At 38.2% G+C, this 24,667-nt stretch overlaps 1 protein-coding gene across 5 annotated transcripts in view; it reads right to left on the bottom strand.

Annotated features, from left to right (window-relative positions):
• Positions 1-424: 424 nt before the first annotated feature.
• Positions 425-24,667, bottom strand: part of PHF6 (PHD finger protein 6) — a 47,148-nt gene continuing 22,905 nt past the window's right edge. For 2 of the 5 annotated variants that reach the window (XM_045470816.1, XM_045470819.1), the window contains 6 exons: positions 15,537-15,703; positions 15,213-15,356; positions 13,745-13,849; positions 11,051-11,184; positions 3,946-4,075; positions 425-3,619 (listed from right to left, as the gene is read on the bottom strand). In XM_045470816.1, the coding sequence (XP_045326772.1) occupies positions 3,946-4,075; positions 11,051-11,184; positions 13,745-13,849; positions 15,213-15,356; positions 15,537-15,703 (680 nt within the window). In that variant the 3' untranslated portion in view covers positions 425-3,619. Of the gene's footprint in view, positions 3,620-3,945; positions 4,076-11,050; positions 11,185-13,744; positions 13,850-15,212; positions 15,357-15,536; positions 15,707-24,667 lie in introns of all 5 variants that reach the window. The other 3 variants (XM_045470817.1, XM_045470814.1, XM_045470815.1) reach the window with 3 other exon arrangements.

Here is a 24,667-nt window from a genome sequence, read left to right as displayed (position 1 = left end):
CAATTGAAATTTGTAAGGTGGGATGCCTTTATAAAAAATATTAATCCTCCTCCGTATGACCAAACAGATAAACCGCACTAGGAGTTTTGGCTTCTTTTCAAAATCCCCTTTGAACTAGCTTCCAGAGGACCCAATTCAAGCCAAAGGTACCCGAATCCTGTTACTAATAAAAGAACCAAGGGGTAACACAGTTCTGTTGTCCTCGAAAGACGGATGTCTCGCTCCATGATGAAACTCTGATGTTGTGAAATCTTGAACTGGACTCAAACGCACTTTTTGTTCTCTCTCATTCTCTTTATTAACAAGTTACTAAACAAACTGGGCATTTCGTCTTGAAGGAAGACTAAAGGGAACACAGTCTTGCTGCTGCTACAGATGATACCCTTCATTATACCCTTTGACAAAAAAGACATACATACAAACATGAAAGTCATAACTCATTTATTGAATGAATAGTATATGCAAGAATACCAATAAAAGGAAACTAATACTACAAACTACAATTTTGAAAATAAAGCCAATATAACAGGAACAAAATATACATAACATGAGAGGAATGTTTGATTTTGACCCATAATGCATTCCTTATCTTTACAGTTAACCTAAATGTCTGTTAGAACAAAACTGTATACCTTGGTCTAACCTTTAGTGCTTTTCAAAAAAGCAACAACATTCTAGAACACTTTTCTTTTTCTTTGAGATATTTAAGATTCACACATTTGTTCAAGTACATAGATTCTGATTCAACAGTAGATCTACATATCTTGTTATTCTCTTAGTATCTTGAGTAGCACGTACTCCTGAGCAAGTACTATCTGAAATTCTAAAATTGCTGATCTTTGAAATAAAATGTATTTCAGCTGTGGGTTTTTAATAAATTGAGATGAAAAGTAAAATTCACACCCCCTCCCCCTCCCCCCAGGAACAAAGAGCTCTTATTAAAGTATAGAAACTCAAGTCTATCTTTCTACTCTAAAGAACATTTCTTACTAACAGTTCTGGTAAGGCAATAAATGCTCCAGAATAATCTTCAATATACGCTTGCAAAGATTACACTGTTGAATATCAATAACGAAAACAAAACAAAACAGAGGGGGAAAAAAAGGAAAGAAAAGACGCTTCAAAATTTCAAGCTAAAATATGCATAAAAGACAGTCATGGCAGTATTTTTTGAAATGACGTACGTGTTATATACTTATCAAATAATGTCATGCTTATTAAAACTACGGTTAAGGACTTAAGAGATGAACAGTAAATACACTGCTGAGGTCCATTTTTCTAAATATTCATACCACAATGTAATTACTACCCAGAAGATGATGCTGCTACTTGGGAACATAAGTACTGTACAATTTTTACATTGTAAGGCACTTTTTACTCAGCATGTGACGAAGACATGGATGGAGAATCAAAGTATTGGAGGTTTACAACCAAAGGTGATTTTTCATGTGACTTCAATTTACATTTCATTTCAACTTTTAATGAAAGACTGTTTAGCCAATCACACCACAGTGAGAAAGATAGGTAGCCAGCCACTTATTCTAGCCAACCAAAAGGTAAAGTGCTATTCTGGTTGCTAGTGGCAGAGAAAGGGTTGAAGACACCCATACAAAGGTATACACTTGTTACATAGCAAATCCATCGACTGACAGCTAAGTATTTGAAGTCCATGATATGATCATCGACTGGCCATTTCTACCCCGGCACCTTCCATTTTTCCTAAGAACATCGTTACAGTAGTTGTCCAAAAATGAAGGTGCTCTATTGTTCCGTGGGTAAGTGTATGGCACACCATGTAAAAATGATCAAGACACAGTGATTCAAAGATTTAAAATAACAGGTTTCAAGCTGTTGTAAGGAAATAAAGTACAGATCCTTTGGGAAAAGTCACATAGCTTGGTAAACAAACATCTAGATCTGTCGTTGCACTTCAAGTCATGGTGAATTTTGAAAATTCATCACATACACACAACATAAAAAAAAAAAACAAAAAAAAAAACACCCAATGGCATATTTAGAGCAAAAGGAGAAAAACATATAGGGCAACCCCACTAAAGCTAGTTTCCTTCTAAAAATAATAAAAGATGGTTAAAATAAAGCAATCATCAAGTCCCTTGACTTAAGTGAATACACGCTCGACAAATGTGACCTTAAGGGACTAGCGGTTAAGAAAAAAAAAAAAAATCAGTCATTAAGCACAGTGTAATTTTCCACCTGTTACATTTTAAAAATGCTTTTCCATAAGCTGCAGAATATCTCGATGCACAGTCAAGTTAACACGGTATTTCTTGTTTGCTAATCTGCTTTAATGTGGTAGGTTAACTAATAATTCAGAAATCAGAAGCCCTACCTTTGAATATTGAGGTGCTATGGTAATATTAGGCAGACCACAACTGAAGTTTTTTGGTTTTGCCATAAAGAAATATATAAATGTGCTTCAGCAGGTAAGTGGGAGAAAATATCACGAGCTGGGAATGCCAGTGTGAAAATCCTTTCTAAACAGCTGGGTTCTTAGGCTTCGAAAAACAACTTCGATGATTGAAAGAACACCACCAGGCCCTACCAGAAGAAAAGGAGGGCACGAAAGCCTATTTGATAGATAAGCAAAGCAATGAACGAAAACATTAAAAATATTAAATAATTTTTTTTTTAAAATAGTGGTCACAAAATTAAAAATAAATACTGTTTTCTGCAGGCTGTTTTTTGACTCCTACAGCACATGAGACCTCCTTACATACTCTGGGCCAATACATGAAGTGTTCCACACCACACGGCACTTGAGAGGAACCGATTTCCGACATGGTGGCTGAAGTCCTTAGTGAGTGGTAACCCTTTACATCTTAAAGAGGTTCAATTTGCTGTTGCCAAATGTTAGTTTCAACTTGAGAGGATCCAATAATTTTGCTAGAAGTTCTTTGTATGACATAAGAGAAGAGGTTTACTGTCAAGAGAAGTTTGGCAGAGGCGCACCGGAGCTCATAACTTATCACCAGTTGCCCGAGTGCATGCTGGTCAGTGAGAACAACTTTAACAGGGACGAAATGAAAAGCTTTAGCACACTTCTTGGAAGAGATTTTTAGCATGTGCTGTCAAAGCCAAGAGAAAAAGAAGGTTCTCTTCATTTCTAGTATCCATTACTTGAGTGTGGAAAAAAAAAAAGCAAAAAAAAAAAAAAAAAAAAAAGCACAAATTCCCATGTGTCGCCACCAGAGGCGTGTTTGCACTGTAAAGTGAAATTTGCTTATGCTCTCCCTTGAGTATGAATCCACTAAACAAACTTAGACACTCTAAACAGTAGAACTTTGTTCAGTCCAGAAATATAGCTTACTTCATTTCAATGTCTGCTTTAACTGTCGACACTAAACACAGGGTTAATAGTGTTTCAACTGCTTCCCAGAAACTGCAAACTACAGCTACGTAATAGCAACATGTCAAATTCTGCCATCTAGTGAAGGCTCATAAAACAAACAAAAGACGTTTTTAGGCGGTTCAATGAAGGATCTAAGAGTTGGGCAGTAAAAAGTTACAAACCCTTTTTGATTTTAGAAAACAGTGAAAAAAGCATAGTAGTTATGGATGTCTTATTCAATTCCCAGTTTTCTAACTCTGTCCCATGAACCTGTTCAAAAGATGATAAAAAATTGTAAAATATGATGCTTGAGGGGAACACAATAAATATAATGTTATTGAGGAGGGAGAACATCTTATCGGTTTGACATTACAACTATACTTATGGATAAAGTGGAGAGCTTGGTTTTACTGGTACAAAATCAGCTAGTTAAAAAAACTATGCAAGCCTACACAATCCTTTAGCATTCTAGGAACATGCTTAACTAAACATAATAGCATTAAAAAAATCATACTGCATATACCATTACTCCAACATGTTATTTATCAGTGAGTATTGTATCCTGACAACAGATCCGAGAGAAGTAACGTTCATACCTAGTTTCCATTAAGTTGCTGCTGAGTTAGTTGCTGCTGGTCAATTTCTACTTTTCCCCGGCTTTTACTCTCTCGTTCCTCATCTTCTTCATCTCTCTCATCATTTCCACTATGATTTTTACAATATAGTCTACAATGATGAAAGATAAAAATCTCAAAATGTTTTGTCACTGCTGATAATACATTTACACCATTAGCAGATGAGGTTGGTGCCCATTTAAAATAAAGGTTTCCTCATCCATGCTTTCTAAAAACTCTACAATTAGTTACGGGTCCATTTCTATCTGAAAGATAGGAAAGCACTCTATTAATGAGATAACGCAAGTTCATCGGAAATAAAACCTCTGGTTTAGGGTAAACGTTGTCACACATGCCCCAAGATGAGGCAAGTCCTCATTCTGCCCACTGAGATTAAAAATAAATCTTCCAGCCAACTTGAAAATACAAACTTGCAGGTATACAGATGAAATAATCAAACTCGAGGTTTCAGAAAGATAATAAGAGTACATTTTAGGAAACAATATAAACTCTATATATACTGTTGCTTTTTGCTCGTGTTTCATGAAACATTTTTATTCAAATTCCTCAAAATGTCTTCCCAGCACTCGTGTCCTGGCTTTCATTAGAACACCTTTGTGAGCCCCCTAACAGTTTTCCAGGCCCTGTGTTTGGCTAGGTCTCTCCTGATCTAGACTGGCTCTTCCAACCTCTCTTTCCCATGACACTCACTTTTTGGAAAAAGTTACACCAGCTACCTTTTCAGCTACACCACTCTGGACTTGTCTAACTGTGGCACTGCTTCAATTGGTTCTCTCTTACTCCAGATTCCTATAAAACTGGAAATAAGGTCCACGGGCTTGCTTAGCTGTAGGTTCAACTTTTTTCTTTGTTAGTCCAGGATATTTGATAGGTGACCCTGTGTACTTCAAGAGGAATGTTAATTTCAGAATGCCCCACTATCAGTGATGCTTTTCGATCACTTGGTTTAAGTGGTGGTGATGGCCAAATTTCTCCACTGGGATGGTAGGTTTTCCCCTTTCAAACCAGAGGATTTGTACCTCTGGAGTGATACTTTGACATTAGGCCGTTCTGACAACCTTTTAAGTGGGTAATATACACCGTATACTTGACATTCATTGCTTTTAATAAATAGCAATGTGAGTTACTTAGGACAAGGGTTTAGGGAGGCCAACTAACATATAAGTACCAAATCTGTGTTTTATAGGTAACCACCCCACTGTAATCAGTGGGTGAGCTGATATGAGCTCAGTTTTAAGTCAATTACATATACAAGATGACAAGACAGAACAATGCTTTAAAAATGTTCAGTGAGTGCCCTCTTGTGGTCAGCCACAGATAAGACATTCCTATAGGAATCCTTCTGACACAAAGGATCTAAAACTTGGTTTAACATGAGGAGTGTCTAACATGTGAGTAGAATTAAAGGCAGAGGGGAGGGTGGGGAGCAACAAAAGCAACTGACTTCTGACCTAGTTTTGCTTATTTTTTTATTCTTAAAACATTTTCAGTTACTTCCAAAGAACTACGGAGAATTTGTACTCTTCAAATGCTACATCACTTATAAATTATGGGAAATATGGAGGCGTAGAGAAACAAAGCAAATGGCATCATGAAAAAGCAAATAGCTAGAATCTAGAATGTGGGACTCTACAAGACTTATCGGGCGGGGTGGAGTGGGGATTGCTCTATATCAAGAGAGACTTATGAGATATAGCCATTAAATGCAATGTAGGGACCTTGTAAGTATTGAGATTCGAACAAAGCAAGTCTAAAAAGACATTTCCAAGACAACTGGGGAAATGTAAACGTAGACTTGGTAGGACAGCATACTAAGAACTTACTGTTGATCTTACAAAGTGTGATAATGGCACCGTGATACCGATGTAGGGATAAAATGACAAAAGAGATGTCGGGTTCTGCTTTAACTAAATACATCAGAAAGAAAAACAATAGATGAAAACAAGTGTGGCAGTAACTTGGTAGCTGCTGAGATGGGGAGCTGTTATCCTATTCTATTTTTGTATACTTCTGAAATTTTTCCTAAGTTTTTTTCTTTTTTTTCCCTGTAAGAGTTTTTTCCCAAAGGGACGAGCCCTTTTTTGTTAAAACAGATCTTCATCTTTTTATGGGATTATTTTTCACCCCCACAGGCCCATTATATGTCCTTCACCAATCTAGACACCGAGATCACGGGTGTGAACCAGTCAAACAAGATCTCTACTGTCACAGAATTTATTTTATGGTGGGTGACTGACTTTTTAGAGACATTCATATTTCAAAGTTTAGTAATACAATAAAGACAATAAAACAGGATAAGCAGAATCACTATGTAATCTTCTCTTGCCTTCTTAATGAACACACTTCATTTAATGAATAGATTACTATAATAATCTAATGAGTATATTCAGGATCCAGAGCCAGTGAAGAAGGAAAGCACATACAGGAGAGGGAAACCCCTCCATTCAGAGGTATTCCTCCCATTTTCCATTCTTCTATCCCCAAACTACTTGCATACGGACTCTGATTTGAGCTCAATAGTCTCTATGAAAAAATCTGGAATCCACACCATATGCAGATTTTAGAAACAAACTGCAATGTGAAAAAAATAGAAAGAGTAATTCAAATCACTGTGGACCCCGGTACAAATACTTTCGTTTAGAGATGGTCACTGGCAACATGGTTCTCTAACAGCTAGAGAGTAAAAACCATCTGAATGTCTAGAAAAGGAAATGATTATGCAACCATTAAAATGGTGATGTAGAACTGTTTAATGTCACAGAAAAATACCCCAGATATTATAAGAGTATACATAAGAAAATCTTTTTATAAATATGTACATACACGATCACATGTCTAGAAAATATTCCAAAAGATTTCAAATTCTCTCTGCTGGTAAAATTATGGATGAGGTAACAACTGTTCAGCTGCTGAATATGCCCCTCAAAAATCTTTTATGTATACAGGTGTGCATCTGCACACACATGTGCATACGTGTACTTGTTACATGCTAAAGTAGATCATGCAACTTGGGTTTTTCACCTTACTTGATCACAGGTGTAATACCTCTCCACGACTCTCCATATGGAGCTACTTCATTCTTTAATTGCTGCAGAGTATTCCACTAAACGCACGTACTAAAACTTAAGTCTTTTGATAGACATTCTGGTTTTTGGGGGGTTGATTTTTGCTGGAATGGGTGAAAGGCTAAAAATCTTTTCCGATTTACCTTCAGTTAACTCTAGCTATTCCCCTGGCAACTTAGCAAAACTTGGCATGACGTGCCCGCTTCTGCACTGAGCTGCTACCCCTCGGTGGGTGGACTGTAGCTGGAGCGGGAGAATTATACTCTGAGAAGAAGCTGTATCTCTGTTCCTGTGTGGTGTAACCTGACAATGACCTATGCCTATAGAACTACAGTGGACCAGGTGCTGGCTCCAAATGCGGTACGAGGCTTTTAAGCTCAGGTGGCTCCCCTGTGGACCTACCCAATGTGAATCCAATCTTACTGGACCTGAGCCGCACTGTTACGCTGACTGATGCCAGTCATTGGTGGTCATCTCACCAATCCGAAGAACAGGTGAGTAAGATGCCTTAGCGGGTATCGCAGTGAGCACGAACAGTAATGCAACGAAACTTCTCGCATGTACGTTTTTGTACTGTTTTCTGCTCACTTCCCTGGCATAAATCTCTGCAAAGCAGACTAGTGGCAAAATACACACACCATTTCATTAAAGGTTTTGGTCTCCAACGCTATATTGTTCTCCCAAATTGTACCAATTTATAGCGTAACTCAGTATCAAACATGAATGCCCAGGTCTCCAGAACCCAGCTGCCATGTGAATCCTACTAATCTTTGCCCATCAGATAGGCAAAAACTGGTAACATCTTGTTTTAATGTATGTTTTTTTCATTACAAATAAGGGAGAATAGCTTTTCACGTGCTTATAATCCACGGCCAGTCCTCTTATAAATTCCCTTTTCATGTCCTTTGCCCATTAAAAAAAAAACAAAAAACAAAACCTGGGCTGTTTTTCTTAAGGATTTGAAGTTCTCTTTAGTCTAATTTCAATACGGTCAAAAATTCTGAGTTTCCTATCATGCTTAGAAAGGTCATCTGTACTCAACAGATTCTAGAAAATTTCTCCTACATTTTCTACTCAGTTTTACATACGATTAGGTTTTTAACCCATGAAGGATATATTCTGGGGTGCAGTCTGAGGTAAGGATCCAACCCGTTTTCTAAATGGAGAGCCAGTTGTATAAACTGTAGAGATACCAAGTATTGAATAATCCATCCTGTCTCCACAGATCTAGTACTACTGAAATTACCCTAATAGAGACATGGATTTCTTGTGGCCGTTGTCACTGTGCCAGTACCAGGTTTAATCACTATGTCACTGGTTTTGAGATCTAATAGGGGATTTTCCCTCTTGATCTCATTTCAATTTCTTCTTGGCTGCTGTGATCAAGACGTGTTGACTACCCCCGTACCTACTTTCTCCCCTTCCCTTCGTAGTACTGAACCAGATTTGGGTAGCAATATGCCCACCAGGGGTATGTTCCCCTGTCTCCCTGGGACATGGTGACTCAATTCTGGCTAATGGGATGCTGAGCAGAAGAGCTTGTGGAACTTCCAGGAAGGAGGACTAAAAAGCCACTCGGCTGGAGGAATGGCCACCTCACCCACTTTCCTTTGCTCCCACTCCCTCCTAACTGCCTGTGGAAGGGACGCCCCAAGGAGGAGAGAGCCGGAAGATGGTCATCTGGGTCCCCGAGGACACGGAGAACAGCCTACCACATCTGGACTGCTCTCCTTGGGACATATTTCGGGGGAAAACCAAATTTCTATCTGGTTTAAGCTTTCAGTTGTTTCCTATTATATAAAGTAACTCAACCATTACCAAAAGTACCCCATTTACTCTTCTAGATAAAAGTCAAAACTCTATTTCATTACAATTGTATTTATCGTCTAGATTAATTTGAGGAAGACAGGTATCTTTCAAGGTTGAGTCTTTTCATCAAAAAACAATATATTTTACTTTTCATTTGGGTCCTGTGTAAAAACACTTAAAAAAAAAAAAAAAAAGGTTCACCTGTGGTGTGTGTAGGTGTATGGGGAAAGGGGCGGAGGGTGACATTTTTCATTTATGATTTCTAGCTAGTTATTACTGGGATTGTTTCTAAAAATTCATCTAGTATTCAGCAACCCTACTGAGCTCTTATTGATTTTAATAAATTGGGTTGATTCCTTGGGATTTTCTCGGTAGACGATGACACTCGTAACAAATATTGACAATTTTATTTTGCTCCTTCACAATATCTATTATACATTTTTCCTCTTTCTCGTGTTGCACTGGCTTAACCCTCCCGAAGAGCGCTGAAAAGTAACACTGGTAGCTGAAAGCGTACTGGTAGAGTGGTTCTCAATTCCAGATGAACATGAGAATAACCTGGGGTGTCATTAAAAAACATGGCTTGGGCTTCTACCTAGTGAATTTTAAATCTCTGATGGTGGAGCCCAGGCATGAAGGTTTTTAAAGCGGGCCTTATCCATCCTCGGGGGGTTGTGAGGCTCAGCCCTGGTTACGAACTGCAGTCCCTGTCCTTTAATAAGGCTCTTTGCTGCCGTTTTCTCATAAATGCTCCATCAGGACTCCTCGCTGCCCGAGCGCACTCTTGGTTCCTTACTTTAAAATTCTGAAGTGGATGCTGAATGCCATTTAATGCCTTTTCACCATCCACCAGGAAGGCGATAGGATCTTTCTTCCTTTATTAGTTATAATGGTTCACACTAATATATTTCCTAATTTTGAACAGTCTTGAAATCGTTAGAATACAGATCTGGATTTGATTTTCTAACATTTAGGAATTTGGTATATTGTTTATAAAAGCCAGATTTGGTCTGCAGTTTTCTTGTTTTTGTTTTACATGCCATCTCTGTCAGGTTTAGTGTCACAGTTAATGTAAGTTTCACAGAATGAATGAAGTTTTCCATCTTTCGCCATGTGCTGGACCTCTTTAAATATTAGAATTCCTGTTTCTTAAAGGCTTGACAGAATTCACTTGAAAAACATCTCCTGCCTTCCTTATTAAACAAAGTTTGGCAAACTTTATAATAGAGCATTAGCACCTCATCCAATCACCCAAATACGTGGTGACTGCTTACAATAAATGGCTTTGTATGCAAAATAGTAGGGTGTTTAGTCACTGGCTTATTGCATCCTGGGAATGGAAGGAAGTGCTTTACAACTCGCGAAGGCAAGTCAAAAATCCATGGACCCCCACCAACGTAGTCTCCATTCAGTTAAACGAATGGAACCATTATACACATACATGGATATGGAAGACCGATAAAGCAGAGGATAGTAATTCCAAATCGCCAAACCTTATGCTTTCCTCATTCCCCCAAGAGCGTCTCTGGGCTTCTATCTTCACAACCACATCCTATTCTAAGCTGCCAAGAATTCCCACCTGGACCCTGAGCAGCAGCCTCCTGACTCACCTTCCCATTTGCGCCCTTGCCTCGGTTCCACCTCAGGGTCTTGCACATGCTGTTCCTTCTGCCTAGAACACGGTCCCAACACCCACATCGATCGACGCCCTTCCTATCTCAGCTCAAGCTCTATTTCCTTAAGGAAATTCCTAAATATTCACTTACTACAGATTAAGTCAGCTCCTTCTCGTTACATGTTCTCATGGTGCTTTGTAACATATCCTTTCTAGCACTTAATATAGTTTGTAATTGTACATTTATGTGGCCATTTAATTAACACGTCTCTCCCACTAGACTATAAGCTTCGCGAGGACTTAGTCCGTATGTGTACTGATCACTACTGTATGCCCAGCTCCTATCACAACACCTGGCACTTAGTAAGCATAACACACACTGGCTGAGTGACTGCTAATCCAGGGATGTATTGAAAGAGGAAAATGCCAATCATAGTACTTGTTTCTTTATATGGAGTCCTAAGTCTTCTATACTTGGCTAAATACCATCTAGGGACAGTGACCAAGTAAACTGATGTCATCTACTCACGGGCAGCTACTTACTGACAAGGAAAATGGACAACTGTTGTTCTCTTACTTGTAAATTCCTCGTGACATATTTTCAATGTATTTGGCTTTGTCTTGTACTCCACAGTGGTAATGGTAAGTCTTAACACAGGCTTTTATTTCACATCCAATAGTAGCACCGGGCTGACTGCAAAGTGTACATTTCTGTTTAAGGGAAGAGAAAGAATAATCATAAGCAGTATTTCAAAGTTTTTGCAACCTTATTTATTCTATTTTAGCCATATTTCAGCCAAACATTCCAGTTTACAAAGAAAACAGCCAGTTTTCTATGGAAAAAAAACACACCAAACTTACTGTTGAGCATCTAGATTAAATCACGCTGCAATTTAAACCACACTCTGATAGACTTTCTGATATTAAGTCACTCCCTGATGTTTCCATTATTTACCTATACTAACCTTCCAAGGTCTGACATCTAAACATAAACAAGATATTCCTGAATACTGCCAAACACACCAAAAAATGATACTCTAGATTTTAGTGGTTGGCTTCTCCTCCTCACGGGACTAGGTCCTTGGCTATTATGACTAAAGAATGAGAAGACAGGAAAGCGATTCCCCACGGAGGGACTGCTACCAAGTAGGTAAAAGGGCAGAGGGAGTCTAATGGGGCTGAAATCTTTTCAAGACATCACAAGTTGCCCTAGATCTGCCTTGCCTCAAGAATGTTCTGAGATTAAAAGGGTGATTGTTGACAAAAGAGTTTCATAGTCAAGTAAGTTGGAGGAATGCAACAGATTGCTTGATTGCAGAACTTCTCACAGCCTTTCGGCAAGAAGGAGGGTATAGGAAATAGCTCCCAAAGTACTGAACTCCAGATGCCCTTTTATTTTTGGAGGGGTTGGGGAGCATCTCGATGGACTAATTTCCTTTGGAGCACACTTGGGAAAATGTTAGGTTAGTGAGTACACCAACATTTCACTGTGCAGAGGTAAACAAATAAGTTGACCAGAACGGAACTGTTATCCTGGTCACCTATTTATAGCTGTACAGCAACACTGCTCGGTGTGATACATGGAAGAGATTTTTCCCTTACATATTTTTGTAGTATTATACATTCTGATTCCAAGGAGTTTTGCTTATAAAAGACTAATCAAAGTACCAATAAACTGAACTGGATTTCAACAGAATAGCTCACATCAACAATCTTCACACCTTCAAAGCTGCAGTTGCACAAAGAAAGGGTCATTTCTAATGGATTCAGATAAAGCTCAGCAAAGCCTGAAACCACTGGATGAAAGGCTGAAGGCGGACTCACGACGGAGGGGCACGGATTACACTCGCCACCCGAATCCAAGGACCAGACATTAGGACTAGTCTGATATTATAAAATGTGGATGATACAGTCCCACCTGTGAAGTATTCTTACCCCCAAAAATCTTGATACCGAACCTAATCAAGCCTTTACATCTAACTTCCACTTTAAAGACAATCTGGCGAGTAGAGGGACAAGTTAAATGGCATCACAAATAAGCAAACCAACAAATAAAACATATGGGGTATTCTACAGGACAGTTAATTCATTTTCTTCAACAGGCCAATGGCACACGACAAAACAGAAAAAGAAACAACAAAACAAGGGGCGGGGAAGTGCCCTAGGTTACGTAAAGGATAGAGAACAACCAAATGCAATGTGTGATCCTCCTCTGGATTCTGATTCACACAACTCAACGTTAACAAGATAGTTTTGAGACAACTGGGGAAATATAAATACGAACTGGGTATTAAATGACACTGAGAACTCATTGTTAATCTATAAGGGGCAATGACACTGTGGTTAGCTAAGAGAATGTCCGACTTTTAAGAGATACATACTGAAATATGTAGAGGTGAAATGATATGAAGTCTCATCTCTGCTTTAAAACACTTCAAGCAACAAGAATAAAAGGCATAGATGAAACGAGTGCCGCAAATTCTTGATAACTGATGAGTTAAGGTGATGGACAGATGTGTGTTACTAGTCTTTCTAATTTTGATAGGTTCGAAAATTTTCACAATTAAAAAATGTTTAAAGTCATCTCTAGAGACAGTTGCTGTCTTAAAGAAAAGATTTTGCATTCCATTGACATTTTATGATATTCACCAACTGTAAAGGAGTAAGTGATCAATAAAGATGCCAATATTTCTTAAAGCTATTTATTAGTAATTCAGTGTGTTTAAGAACAGGAGACTTAGGCACATTTTGTAAAGAAAACTTTAAAGCTATGATAAACATTTTAAGAGACATAACTGTTTATGTGAACTTTAACTAAACAGAAGGCTCTGAAAAAAATCTTTTCCTTTCATTAAAAAAAAAAAAAGAAAAGAAAAAAAAGAATGAGTAACAACACAGGGAAGTTCCCAATGCTCTATTAGGGTTATGGAGTTGTTCTGTAAGCAAGCTTAAATAATATAACATTTTAAACTTAATTAGGTGTGTCACATTCACATCTTCATTTATTTTATTAAAAGACCCTCAGATACCCTGAAATGTAAATCTCAGTGTAATTCTCTGAAGTAATGAAGTTACATAGAAAGAGGAATAAGTTTCAGTAACATCAGCGTCCTTTATTATATTACAAATAAGTCCAATAGATACTTGCTTTAACATATGAACTACTTTATATTAAATTTTTTGATGACTGCATAAATTTGAGATGTGTTCTAAGTTTAAAGGAGAGAGTCAGAAGAGTAACGTTGCATAGCATAAATATAAAACCACAGACCATTCTTTTTCCTCGCTTAATCTCCTGAAGTACAGTTTTAATATCAAAATCTCCAAATTCTGCCCTTGATGTCGTCGTGAGCTGGACTGTGCCAGAAGAAAACAGCTAGAAAAGAAAAATGCAGGAACATTTAACGTTCAGAATTCTTGTGAGAAAAAGATTAAACAACGTAATAACAAATGTGTTATGTTACTTCAATATCCTGAGAAAGAGGACTTTTCCGTAATAATCAAGTACTGACTCAAATACTTTTAATACATTCATCTGTCGGACTAAACTATAACCCAAAATAAGGACAATGAAATGAAACTAATGCTGTCAGTGTGAAGTCAAGATTAGATATTTTATTCCACAATGCAGATTTCAACAATGTTACCCTGTCATCTCAATTGTTTTATTACGTTTCCACAAAGTTTTTTGGCTTTGTTTTCTTCAGTAGGCTTCAGGCACAGCACGAAGCCCAACCGAGGGCTTGAGGTCACAACCCTGAGATCAAGAGTTGGATGCTTAGCCAACTGAGCCACCCAGTACCCTGTTTCCACAAAGTTTTAAAAAATAGTTTAAAGTGGCAAATTTCAACCATAGATGGAGATCAAAATTACCTGGGGAATTTTTTTTTTTAACTAGACATGTTTGGGATATACTGTAGGCTTGAGTATTTTGGAAAAAGCTCCCAAGGTAAATCTGATACACCTCTCTGGTCAAGAACCTCTGATATAAATAATCTAATTTTTTAAATGTTTATTTTAATTCTTTATTTTGACAGAGAGAGAGAACAAGCAAGCAGGGGAAGGGCAGAGAGAGGGAGAGAGAGAATCCCAAGCAGGCTCCACACTGTCAGCACAGAGCCCGAAATGGGGCTTGAACTCACAAACCTCGAGATCACGACCTGAGCCGAAATCAAGAGTCAGACGCTTAACCGACCGAGCCACCCAGGCATCCCAATAATTTTTAAAACCTAATCATAAATGGGATGAATAATTCAATACAATCAAACTCAAAAATGTTTATGTACACTGTATGTGTGACCTGGATCTAAGGATGCAAAGATATAGTTCTTCTCTTCAAAGAATTAAGAGTCTATTATTCAGGGAGAGAGGCTCACAAATGAGTAAGTGCAATACAATGTGTGAGGCACAACAACACAGATATTTCCAAGGTTGTAGTGGACACCGGACACCCCCCTCACGACAGGTTTATAAGCCGAAATTTGTACAGTTACGAAATAGTTAACTACCAATTATCCAGAATATGGTAACTATAATTAGGACCACTTTAAATCCTACTAAGTCATAAAGGCTGTATTTTTAAAACCCTAAAGTTAATGAAGATTTGGGACTACAGGATATACTATTCATAATTCAAAACCACTAACGCTGGAGAGAAAAGTGCCGTATTTGGTTACTAGCTAAATGCCTTTCAAAAAAAAAACTTGGGTTTAAAAGCACATAAAAAGAACCACGCTTACCATGCACTTATAATGTGCAGCTGCCTTCTTGGCGTTAAATATATGCAGTTTTCCTCTGGCTTCATTTTCTTCCTCCCCTACATGACAAAATCCACATTTAGGCCTGGTGTCACTAGGGCTGCTTCTATGTGGAGACCTATCTCTCTGCAAATGTAAAAGGAAAAAAAAAAAAAACACTTAAAAAAAAAAAGATCCATCAAAATATGCTATCAGTACCCTCAAGCTTAGTTAACATTTCAAATGATGAGCTTTACCTATAAACACAGTTTAAATGAAATATTCATGGTGCAACAAAAAGTAAAAATCTCACATTTTCCTACTTACATAGGAACTACTTTCCATTTCATCTGTTCCATGGGAGGATGTAGACCTGGTATCTTCCGACAGCCCTTTAAAATTGGTTTTTCGTGGCCTTCCTTTGCGACTTTTCTTTTTACTTTTAGGTGATGAGGGCTCCAGTTCATGTTCATTAAAACTTTCTTCTAAATCAGCTGCTTAAAAATGAACAAAAAGCTTTACATGGACCAATCTTAAAATGGGCATTAGTTCATGGGTCGTTAGAATACACATTTCTCCTTAGAATGAAATCCCCTCCAGAAATGAGGAGAAACGGTGTGTGGAATGCTCAATATAGGAACCTTAATGTTTCATATAAATGCAACCAAAATCAAATACCAAAAAAAACAGTTTTAGGGGCACCTGGGTGGCTCAGTCGATTAAGCGTCCGACTCTTGGTCTCAGCTCACATCATGATCTCCTGGTTCATGAGTTCAAGCCCCACATCAGGCTCCACACTGACAGTGCAAAGCCTGCATGGGATTCTCTCTCATGCCTTCTCTCTCTGCCCCTCCCCTGTTTGCTCTCTCTTTCTCTCTCTCAAAAAATTAAATAAACTTAAAAAAAAACCAGAAGACTTCAAAAGTTTTATTATAATCCTTGTAATAATGATTTCTTTTGGATTTATAATTCTATAAAAATGAGTTTTGTGATCTTGACTGTGCACACAAGCCAGTAAACATTTTCAAACTCTAATTAAAGTCCATTTTTAGAATTAGCCCTTGTATTATTGTTTTTACCATAGGTTTCAAAGAGTTTTACCAAACACTGTTAGTGAAATCAGAACACTTACCTAAGAAAATAATCTTACTATAACTTGGAAAACTAAATGAAAATAAAGTAGGTGTATCTGTGCTGTCCAATATAGCAGCCACGAGCAACAAACAGGTGGTTTTTCACAATTTTAGTCGCTTGTAATTAAACACAATTAAAACTTCAGTTTCTCATTCACACTGACCACATTTCAAGGGCTTATAAGTCGCAGATGGTGAGCTGCATCTATACTGGCCATCGCAGATACAGAACGTTTCCACCATCACAAAAAAGTTCTATCAGGCAGCACTCTTCTAGGATAGCTCCTTAAACTATCATGAAAATCAAATGGGTCATATTCCACAAGGAAGTCATCTATAAATGAACAACAGATCGAGTACTTAAACAAATATTAAGTATGCAAGGAATTTCTAACACAAATGGTAAGAAAGCTACGTTGCAAGTGAGGTATATACTTTAATGGATTAAATAACATTTATGTAGAAGTTTTAGAACTGCATTTCCCAGCAATTTGAAAAGAATTTCTATGATTAACGGAACGGTGTTTCATCCAGTTACTCACTACAAACACTTCCTTTATTGAGGGCCTACTGTACATGAGACAAAGTATTTAGTGTTAAAAAGGTATAAAAACCGAATGCTCACTTCTCTTAGGGTCAAACTAAAGACAGTTTTAGGCACAGTTCTAATGCCTTTGTTTTTTCTTTTAACATTAAGTTTTCAATTCCAGGGATTAATTTCTCAATGAGAAAGCATATCAACTTCTATTCATAGATATCAATGTTTCCCAATAAATACTTAAAATTTTGTTATTGTTTTAGAAATAAAAGCATAATCATTATGACAAGAAAAGGGTAATTCAATTAGTATACTTGAATATATAAATTCAAGGAACTGAAGGCATTAGATTGTTTGCAAAACAGTTCATAAAAATTTATATCAATGCAACTTCACATAACTACAATAGGATATGAGGGAGGAAAAAGGGGGGAAAGGTAAAAGTTTTACCAGCAATAAGGTAAATTCATGTGAATAACTTCCTGTGAAGACCGAGAAGTCAAAGATATCTTCTGATCTTAACATTATAGCAAATTTCATATCAAAACACATCACCTACTTTAAACACTGAAACTGACAATTTTTAAGACACAGAATTTCATTAAAGCTGTTAGAATTACTTGCACTTGCCCCAAATTAAAAATTCTTTAAAAAATGAAAAATCATAAGCAAATCTGTCCATCATTCTGGTACATGTTATACAATACATATGATATACAGAATATTCTGTTACTTACAATGAAAACAAATAATCATTAACACTATAAGATTACATTATTAAACACCTTTAAAGAAATTACTTAACTAATTCCATTATCAGGCCAACATGACTAGTTTTCTACATGGCTTTTTTTGTTGTTGTTGTTGTTTGCACTAAATATGGAACCACTTGGTGTAAAATTTTAGGGGACTTTAACAGCAATAGTAAAAATCATAAAAGACTGACCGTTTTAACTATACTAAATTTTCAGATTTACACAGCAAAAAAAAGTGATAAAAAAGTAAACAAATTAGAAGAAACTCTGTTGTAATTGTGAAAAAGGATTAGTATCCTTATGATATAAGCTCATAAGAGATTAAGGCCCCGGGGCGCCTGGGTGGCGCAGTCGGTTAAGCGTCCGACTTCAGCCAGGTCACGATCTCGCGGTCTGTGAGTTCGAGCCCCGCGTCGGGCTCTGGGCTGATGGCTCAGAGCCTGGAGCCTGTTTCCGATTCTGTGTCTCCCTCTCTCTCTGCCCCTCCCCCGTTCATGCTCTGTCTCTCTCTGTCCCAAAAATAAATAAACATTGAAAAAAAAAAAAAATTAAAAAAAAAAAAAAAAAAAAAAAGAGATTAAGGCCCCAAGTGAAAAATGGACCAAGCAAATGACCAAATAATTCACAGAGTATAAGTAGTTAAACACACTTATAGAAAATATGACTTTTCTACAATCCAAGTGTAAATTAAGTGATCTATCATTTTCATGAATCATAATAGCAGAGTTTAGTTATAAAAAGCTAGAATAACTGAACACAAGATGTGTTAGAAATAAACATCAAAAAGAAGCCTCACAAAAATATTGAACTTCTGGAGGAAGAGGGTCAACTTTGGAATGTCAGCTCTCACTAACTTAATTTAATGCAACTCTGATAAAATGGTCGATTCCACGGTTTTCTGGAAGAGTAAATTTATGATATACAACAAGATTTTTTTAAAAAAGACATCAAGGGGCGCCTGGGTGGCTCAGTCAGTTAAGCGCCCGACTTCAGCTCAGGTCATGATCTTACAGCTTGTGAGTTCGAGCCCCGTGTCGGGCTCTGTGCTGATAGCTCAGAGCCCGGAGCCTGCTTCTGACTCTGTCTCCCTCTCTCTCTGCTCCTCCCCTGTTCACTCTCTCTCTCTCAAAAATGAATAAACATTAAAAAAAAAAAATTAAAAAAATAAAATAAAATAAATAAAAAAGACATCAAAATATACAGTAAAGAGACAGCAGTTAAAATACTGGCACAGGAAGAGACTTTTATCAGCAGAAGAGAAAGCAAGGTTGAAAATAGACCCATAAGCATATGGGAATTCTGAGTATAATGGTAGCATTTCAAATTGAGTGGGGAAAAGACATGATGGCATAATTGCTTATCCATTTTTTTAAAACTGAGATTCCTTTCCTCATACCATATAAAAAAATCTAATCATAAAGTAACCAACAATAAATGTAATAGAAGAAAATGGAGGAGAGTAGCTTTTATAATGTTGGGTCAAACACCTAAGAAGTCATAAAGGGAAAGACTGAGATGTGGCTAAAAATTAGAAACCTTTGCATGGCACATGCACCATAATCCAAGTTAGAAGACAAATGATAAACTGGGAAATCATTTGCATTTAGTGACAGAGAATTAATACTTCCATTACAGAAATCACTCGCTACAAATCAATTTCAAAAGGACAAACCTCAAGAGAAAAATGCACAAAGGATAGCTGGCAATTCACAGAAAAAAGAAACATGACTAAAAGAAAAAAAAATGAACAGAAGCCCAATCTTACTAGAGATGAGAGAAATGGAAATTTAATGTGATAATCAGATTTGCAAAAATTAAAAACTGGTAATGTCCCAGCACAGAGGCAGAAAACTGGACACCCTCATACACTGTTGGTGGGACCATAAACTGGGTACATGAGACAGTACTTTGCCCAATGTTAAAAGCAAACCAAATTTTAAAACTTTACCCTACGGAATCACTTGCATAAGTATACAAGCATATATGTACAAGGAAGATAAATACAGTTTCATCCATGAAACAAATAGACGTAAATGATTTTTGATAGAGAAATCCTTAAATAAACTATGGTTCTATTTATTCTATGGGATATAACATAACAGTTAAAAAGAAAGAGGTCAAATGGGGCACTTGGGTGGCTCAGTTGGTTAAGTGTCCGACTCTTGATTTCGGCTCAGGTCATGGTCTCACGGCTCATGAGTTCAAGCCCCGCGTAAGGCTCTGCACTGACAGTTTAGAGCCTGCTTGGGATATTCTCTCTCATTCTTTCTCTCTTTCTTTCTCTCTCTCTCTCTCTCTCTCTCCCCCCTCCCTCCCTCCCTCCTTCTTTCCTTCCTTCCTTCCTTCCCTCCTCACTTGTGCTCTCTCAAAATAAATAAACATTAAAAAAATCAATGGGAAAAAAGACAAATAAAATGCTTCAGTGGACGAAAATAAAAAGAATGATGTCAATCTGTAAACAACAGTGAAGGAGGTCTGTGATAAATCAGAGAATAAAAAAAGCAAGTAGCATAATAGTATCTATATATACTATGATGCCACTGTATTTAATAAGTGTGCATATACACTAAATATTTGTATGTAGGTAAACAAGGCTCTGGGAAGATATACATCAAACTGTTATTACTAGGTACTCCTAGAGAATGTAACCTTTTTGAGGCCTTTTTGAACTGCTTTAATGTAACAGTATTATTGTACTATTTTATTTCATTTTATTTTTTTTATATAATTTATTGTCAAATTGGTCTCCATACAACACCCAGTGCTCATCCCAGCAGGTGCCCTCCTCAATGCCCATCACCCATTATTGTACTATTTTAATTTTTAAGCAATGGATAATATACTACTTTTGTAATTAAAAGAACGTCTCACATCCAATGTGGTGAAAAGAGGGGTAAACTCATCCACCCCTGATGGGAATACAATCTAGCAAAATCTTTCCAGAAAGTAACATGGCAGCATGTGTCAGGAACCTCAAAAAGACTGAACCCTTTGACCCGGTGATCATACTTTGTGGAATTTACCCAAAAAGATAACTGAAAATGCACATGAAAAAAATGAGTATGAGGCTAGTCACGGCACCTTCGTTTAAATTTTTCATGGCTACATGGTTACAGTAGGGTTTTCTTCCCCAATTCAAAACTGTGAAGATGTTTTAACATTTTAACATAAAAAGTGTTTTTTTCTCCTTCAATGATAATTATAAAAGAACTCTGCATCAAAGAAGTAAAAATCTTCCTTCCCACCTTTTAATTCTGCCTGCGCGGTGCTCCCAGCTGGCGCCTGCCCTAGCTTTCCTGCTTCCCTTCCTTCTTCCTCCCTCCTTCCCTCTCTCTCCTTCTGCCTCCCTCCTTCCCTCCCTCAAGTAACCACCATTAAGGGCTTTTCTTCTCAACCTCAAGGGTTGAGAGCCTGGTTTTGAACCCTGGAACTGCCATAGACTGTGTGTCCCTGTGTGTCTTCTTACCTGAGACCTACCCCCCAGGGTCCATGAATGAACTAAATGAATTAGTGTAAAGTTACTTAATTTAGAACAGCGCCTGGCACCTAAGACCCTCTCAATAAATGTCAGCTGTTACTTCCTCTGCGCATGCAAACGTGGTTTTTAAAAGGATACACACACAAATGGCATTCTGAGCACACTATTCTGCATCTTGCCCTTTTCTACTTAATTTATAAATTGGAAACACGCCAAATCTCAGAGCTAACATCTGACTTTTGGAGTTCTGACTATGCCAGATGGGCCATGCGGTTTATACGCACGATCTCACTTGAGCCTCACGACCACCACACGAGCTTGTATCTGTCAGCATCCCCATCCCTCATTTTACAGATAAGGAAAAGTTCAGAAAGGTTAAATAAGTTTAGCCAAGGTCACCAAGCTAAGAAGTGGCAGAGCTGGGACCAACCTATGCTAGTGAGAAACGATATGCTTTTAAAGTGGCAATACCCACTGTCATGGAAATACACAATGTCAAGTGCTCCTGGAAGTCAGAAAAAGGACAGTTTCACGTTTGCTCATGTCTGCAGAGAAATGCTCTGAAAGGAAACTTAAGAAACTGACAGCAGTGGCTGCTTTCAGCGAAGGAATCTGGAAACAGACATAAGGGTGGGAGGAAAGCTCACGAACAACATACACTCATCGGTACTGCTGATTTCTGTACAATGTTCACACACCTAATCAAACAAATGAATGCGATAAGAAAACAAAACCTTACCTTCGTACTCACAGCTCTTATTTCTACAAATCCAGGCTGATAAGGTGACAAAGTGCCACCAAGCATTCCCAACCCTTATGAGCACCGCCCCCTGGATGTCTATGTCACCTTAGAAAGGCCAGGTCCTTCTGTCACCCTTCTGATTGCCACTATGAGGCACAGAAGTGACCACCTTACCAGCACACCAACTCTCCTCCTCCTAGTATTGGAAAGCCCTATCTGTTCCGTTACCAATTCTCTTCTAATCACTATTTTTCTCATCTTCCACCTTCCTGGGTTAAGCTCCATTTCCTTTCCTCCCCAAAGTCTCACATCAGTTAACAGTATGAAGTAGAAAGGACCCCTGGACAGAAAGTTTCAAAACTGCCACCTACTAGGTCTTAAAACTTGGTGAAGCTAGTTAACACTCACAAGGCAAAGTCTCCTGGCGTATCAAATGGAACTGAGGAGAACACCTTCCTGAAAAGGAAGCCTTAAGAAAACGTGAAAAATGCTTTGTAAACTAGAAAATTCTATTCACTTGTTAGTTATTTCTCTTGTCATACCTTGTGTAGATGGTAAGCTCTCTGTCAAGGGGCTTTTTTTATTGGGGAACTGGCAATTCTCCCACGTGCCCACACCCAGGAGGCACTCAATAAATGTGTGTTAGGATTATTTTTAAAACAGAAGCAAAATGACAAGCATTAAGGTTGCAGTAAGCGTCACTGCCTCTGCTGGGCGCCTGGAGTGCTGCAAGGAAAGGAAAATTGGAGGTCCTTCGCCCCGCCTCCTCCAAGGGAAGCGCGATGTGCGTTTGCCCTGCACGCTGCAGGTCACACACAAGCCTGCTTTCTTTTTCGGTAAAGGTATCAGATAAATGATTTATTTTATGCATATTTATATGTGTATGCACATATAAACAACACAACATGCCTCAAAAATAGTCTTTTTTTTTTCCAAAATATGTATTTATTTTTGAGAGAGCACAAGTGGGAGAGGGGCACAGAGACGGGGACAGAGGATCCAAAGCGGGCTCTGCACTGACAGGCCGATGGCAGCGAGCCTGACGTGGGGCTCGAACCCACAAACCGCGAGACCACGACCTGAGCTGAAGTCTGACACTCAACCGAATGAGCCACCTAGGCGCCCCCAAAATATTAATTCTTAAGTAAGTGTGCTAAAATGAAATATGGCTGGGATTTAGTTCAAAATAATCCAGATGGAGGAAGCAGGTGAGGGGTGCAGATGAAACAAGACTGGCCAGGAGCTGATGATTGTTAACCCAGGTGATGGGGCTTTTTTTCAAACATATTTTCGTGTATGTTTGATACTTCCCGTAGTCAGTTTGAAAAGTGTGCTAAATGAAAGATGAACGCAAACAGTGCCTAGCGCAGTACTTTTTGCACACGGGTAGTCAACAAATCTGCTGAATCAAAGAAAAAATAAGGAGTCAGTTCTAGCAAAGGGCACAACGTGAACACGTTCCTCAAATTTCCCAAGTTAAATCACAAATACAATTTAAGTTCTATTATCTTCCAAGGAAGACCACGTGAATGTAGTATTTAGTGAGCACTGAACTATGTGCCCGGAATGTTGCTGAGACCCTTACAGACATTATTCCATTCAATCCTTACAATAATTCCATGAGGTAGAGTTTTTTTTTTAATTTTTTTTAATGTTTATTTGTTTTTAAGAGAAAGAGACAGCACACAAGCAGGGGAGGGGCAGAGAGAGAGGGAGACCCAGAATCCGAAGCAGGCTCCAGGCTCTGAGCCGGCAGCACAGAGCCCGACGTGGCGCTCGCACTCACAAGCCACGAGATCATGACCTGAGCCGAAATCGGACGGTCAACCGACTGAGCCACCCTCGCCCCTAGGTAGGGTTTTATTTTAATTCCCATTTTACAAAAGCAGCATCCAAGGCTCCAGAGATACTAAACGGCTTGCCCAAGACCACGTACGAGTAAGCAGCAGAGCTAAGATTCAAATACGGATCTGATTTCAGAGCCCATGTTCAACCAGTGCACAAAACTGCCTTTCCAGTACTTCGTAAATCTATTCAATGCCACAAAACTTAAAAGGGTTTCAAGGACACTGATGTCACATAAAAATCTCCCCATCTTCCACTTAACAAAAGTAACGAAGACTGAAGGTGTAACACATTGTAGAGAAACAAAGGGAATGAGCATACTAAGGTAATATTAAAGCAGAATGCACACAGAGGACAGCACGCTTTCAACACACCTCTAATAGAACTACAGTGACTCTAGTTCTTGAAACACAAATGGAGTTGTATGATTTGATAAGCAATCTCTAATATAAAGTTTCCAGAAAGTCTGTTAGGGGATCCACCAGGTCCCTGAATAAAATCAAGAGTAGGTCTTCCAAGGTTAGGCACAAAAGATTCCTTTATATACTGTCTTTTACAGTCACCGTAATTGTGGCACTTCTCACTAAGCTATTTTTATGAAATTTCAGACTTCTAAAAAATCCCGTTCTATTAATTCATCATGCTCTACTAACACCCGGTGCAAGACAAGCCACAGGACACAGAAAGGTCACACCCAAATAAGGGATACATTCAAAACTATGCTCTGTTTCAAGCCAAAGAAAAGATATTACAAACATTTCTTGAACACCCATACCATGCAAAACATTCTATACTGGGTAGCTTAACAAAAATAATAAGCCACAAGTTTGGCTACTTACAATTTCAAGAACCTAAACTGAGCTGAGGTTATGTTTGTAATCACGACTTACAATCTACACATTCTTGCCGCAAATAGCTAACACTCAGCATCTACTCTAAATACTGTTCTCTATCTCATCACAGATTA

This window comes from Leopardus geoffroyi, chromosome X (genome assembly GCF_018350155.1).
Source record: "Leopardus geoffroyi isolate Oge1 chromosome X, O.geoffroyi_Oge1_pat1.0, whole genome shotgun sequence".
Classification (NCBI taxonomy): Eukaryota; Metazoa; Chordata; class Mammalia; order Carnivora; family Felidae; genus Leopardus; species Leopardus geoffroyi.
This window is presented reverse-complemented; position numbering and strand designations above follow the sequence as displayed.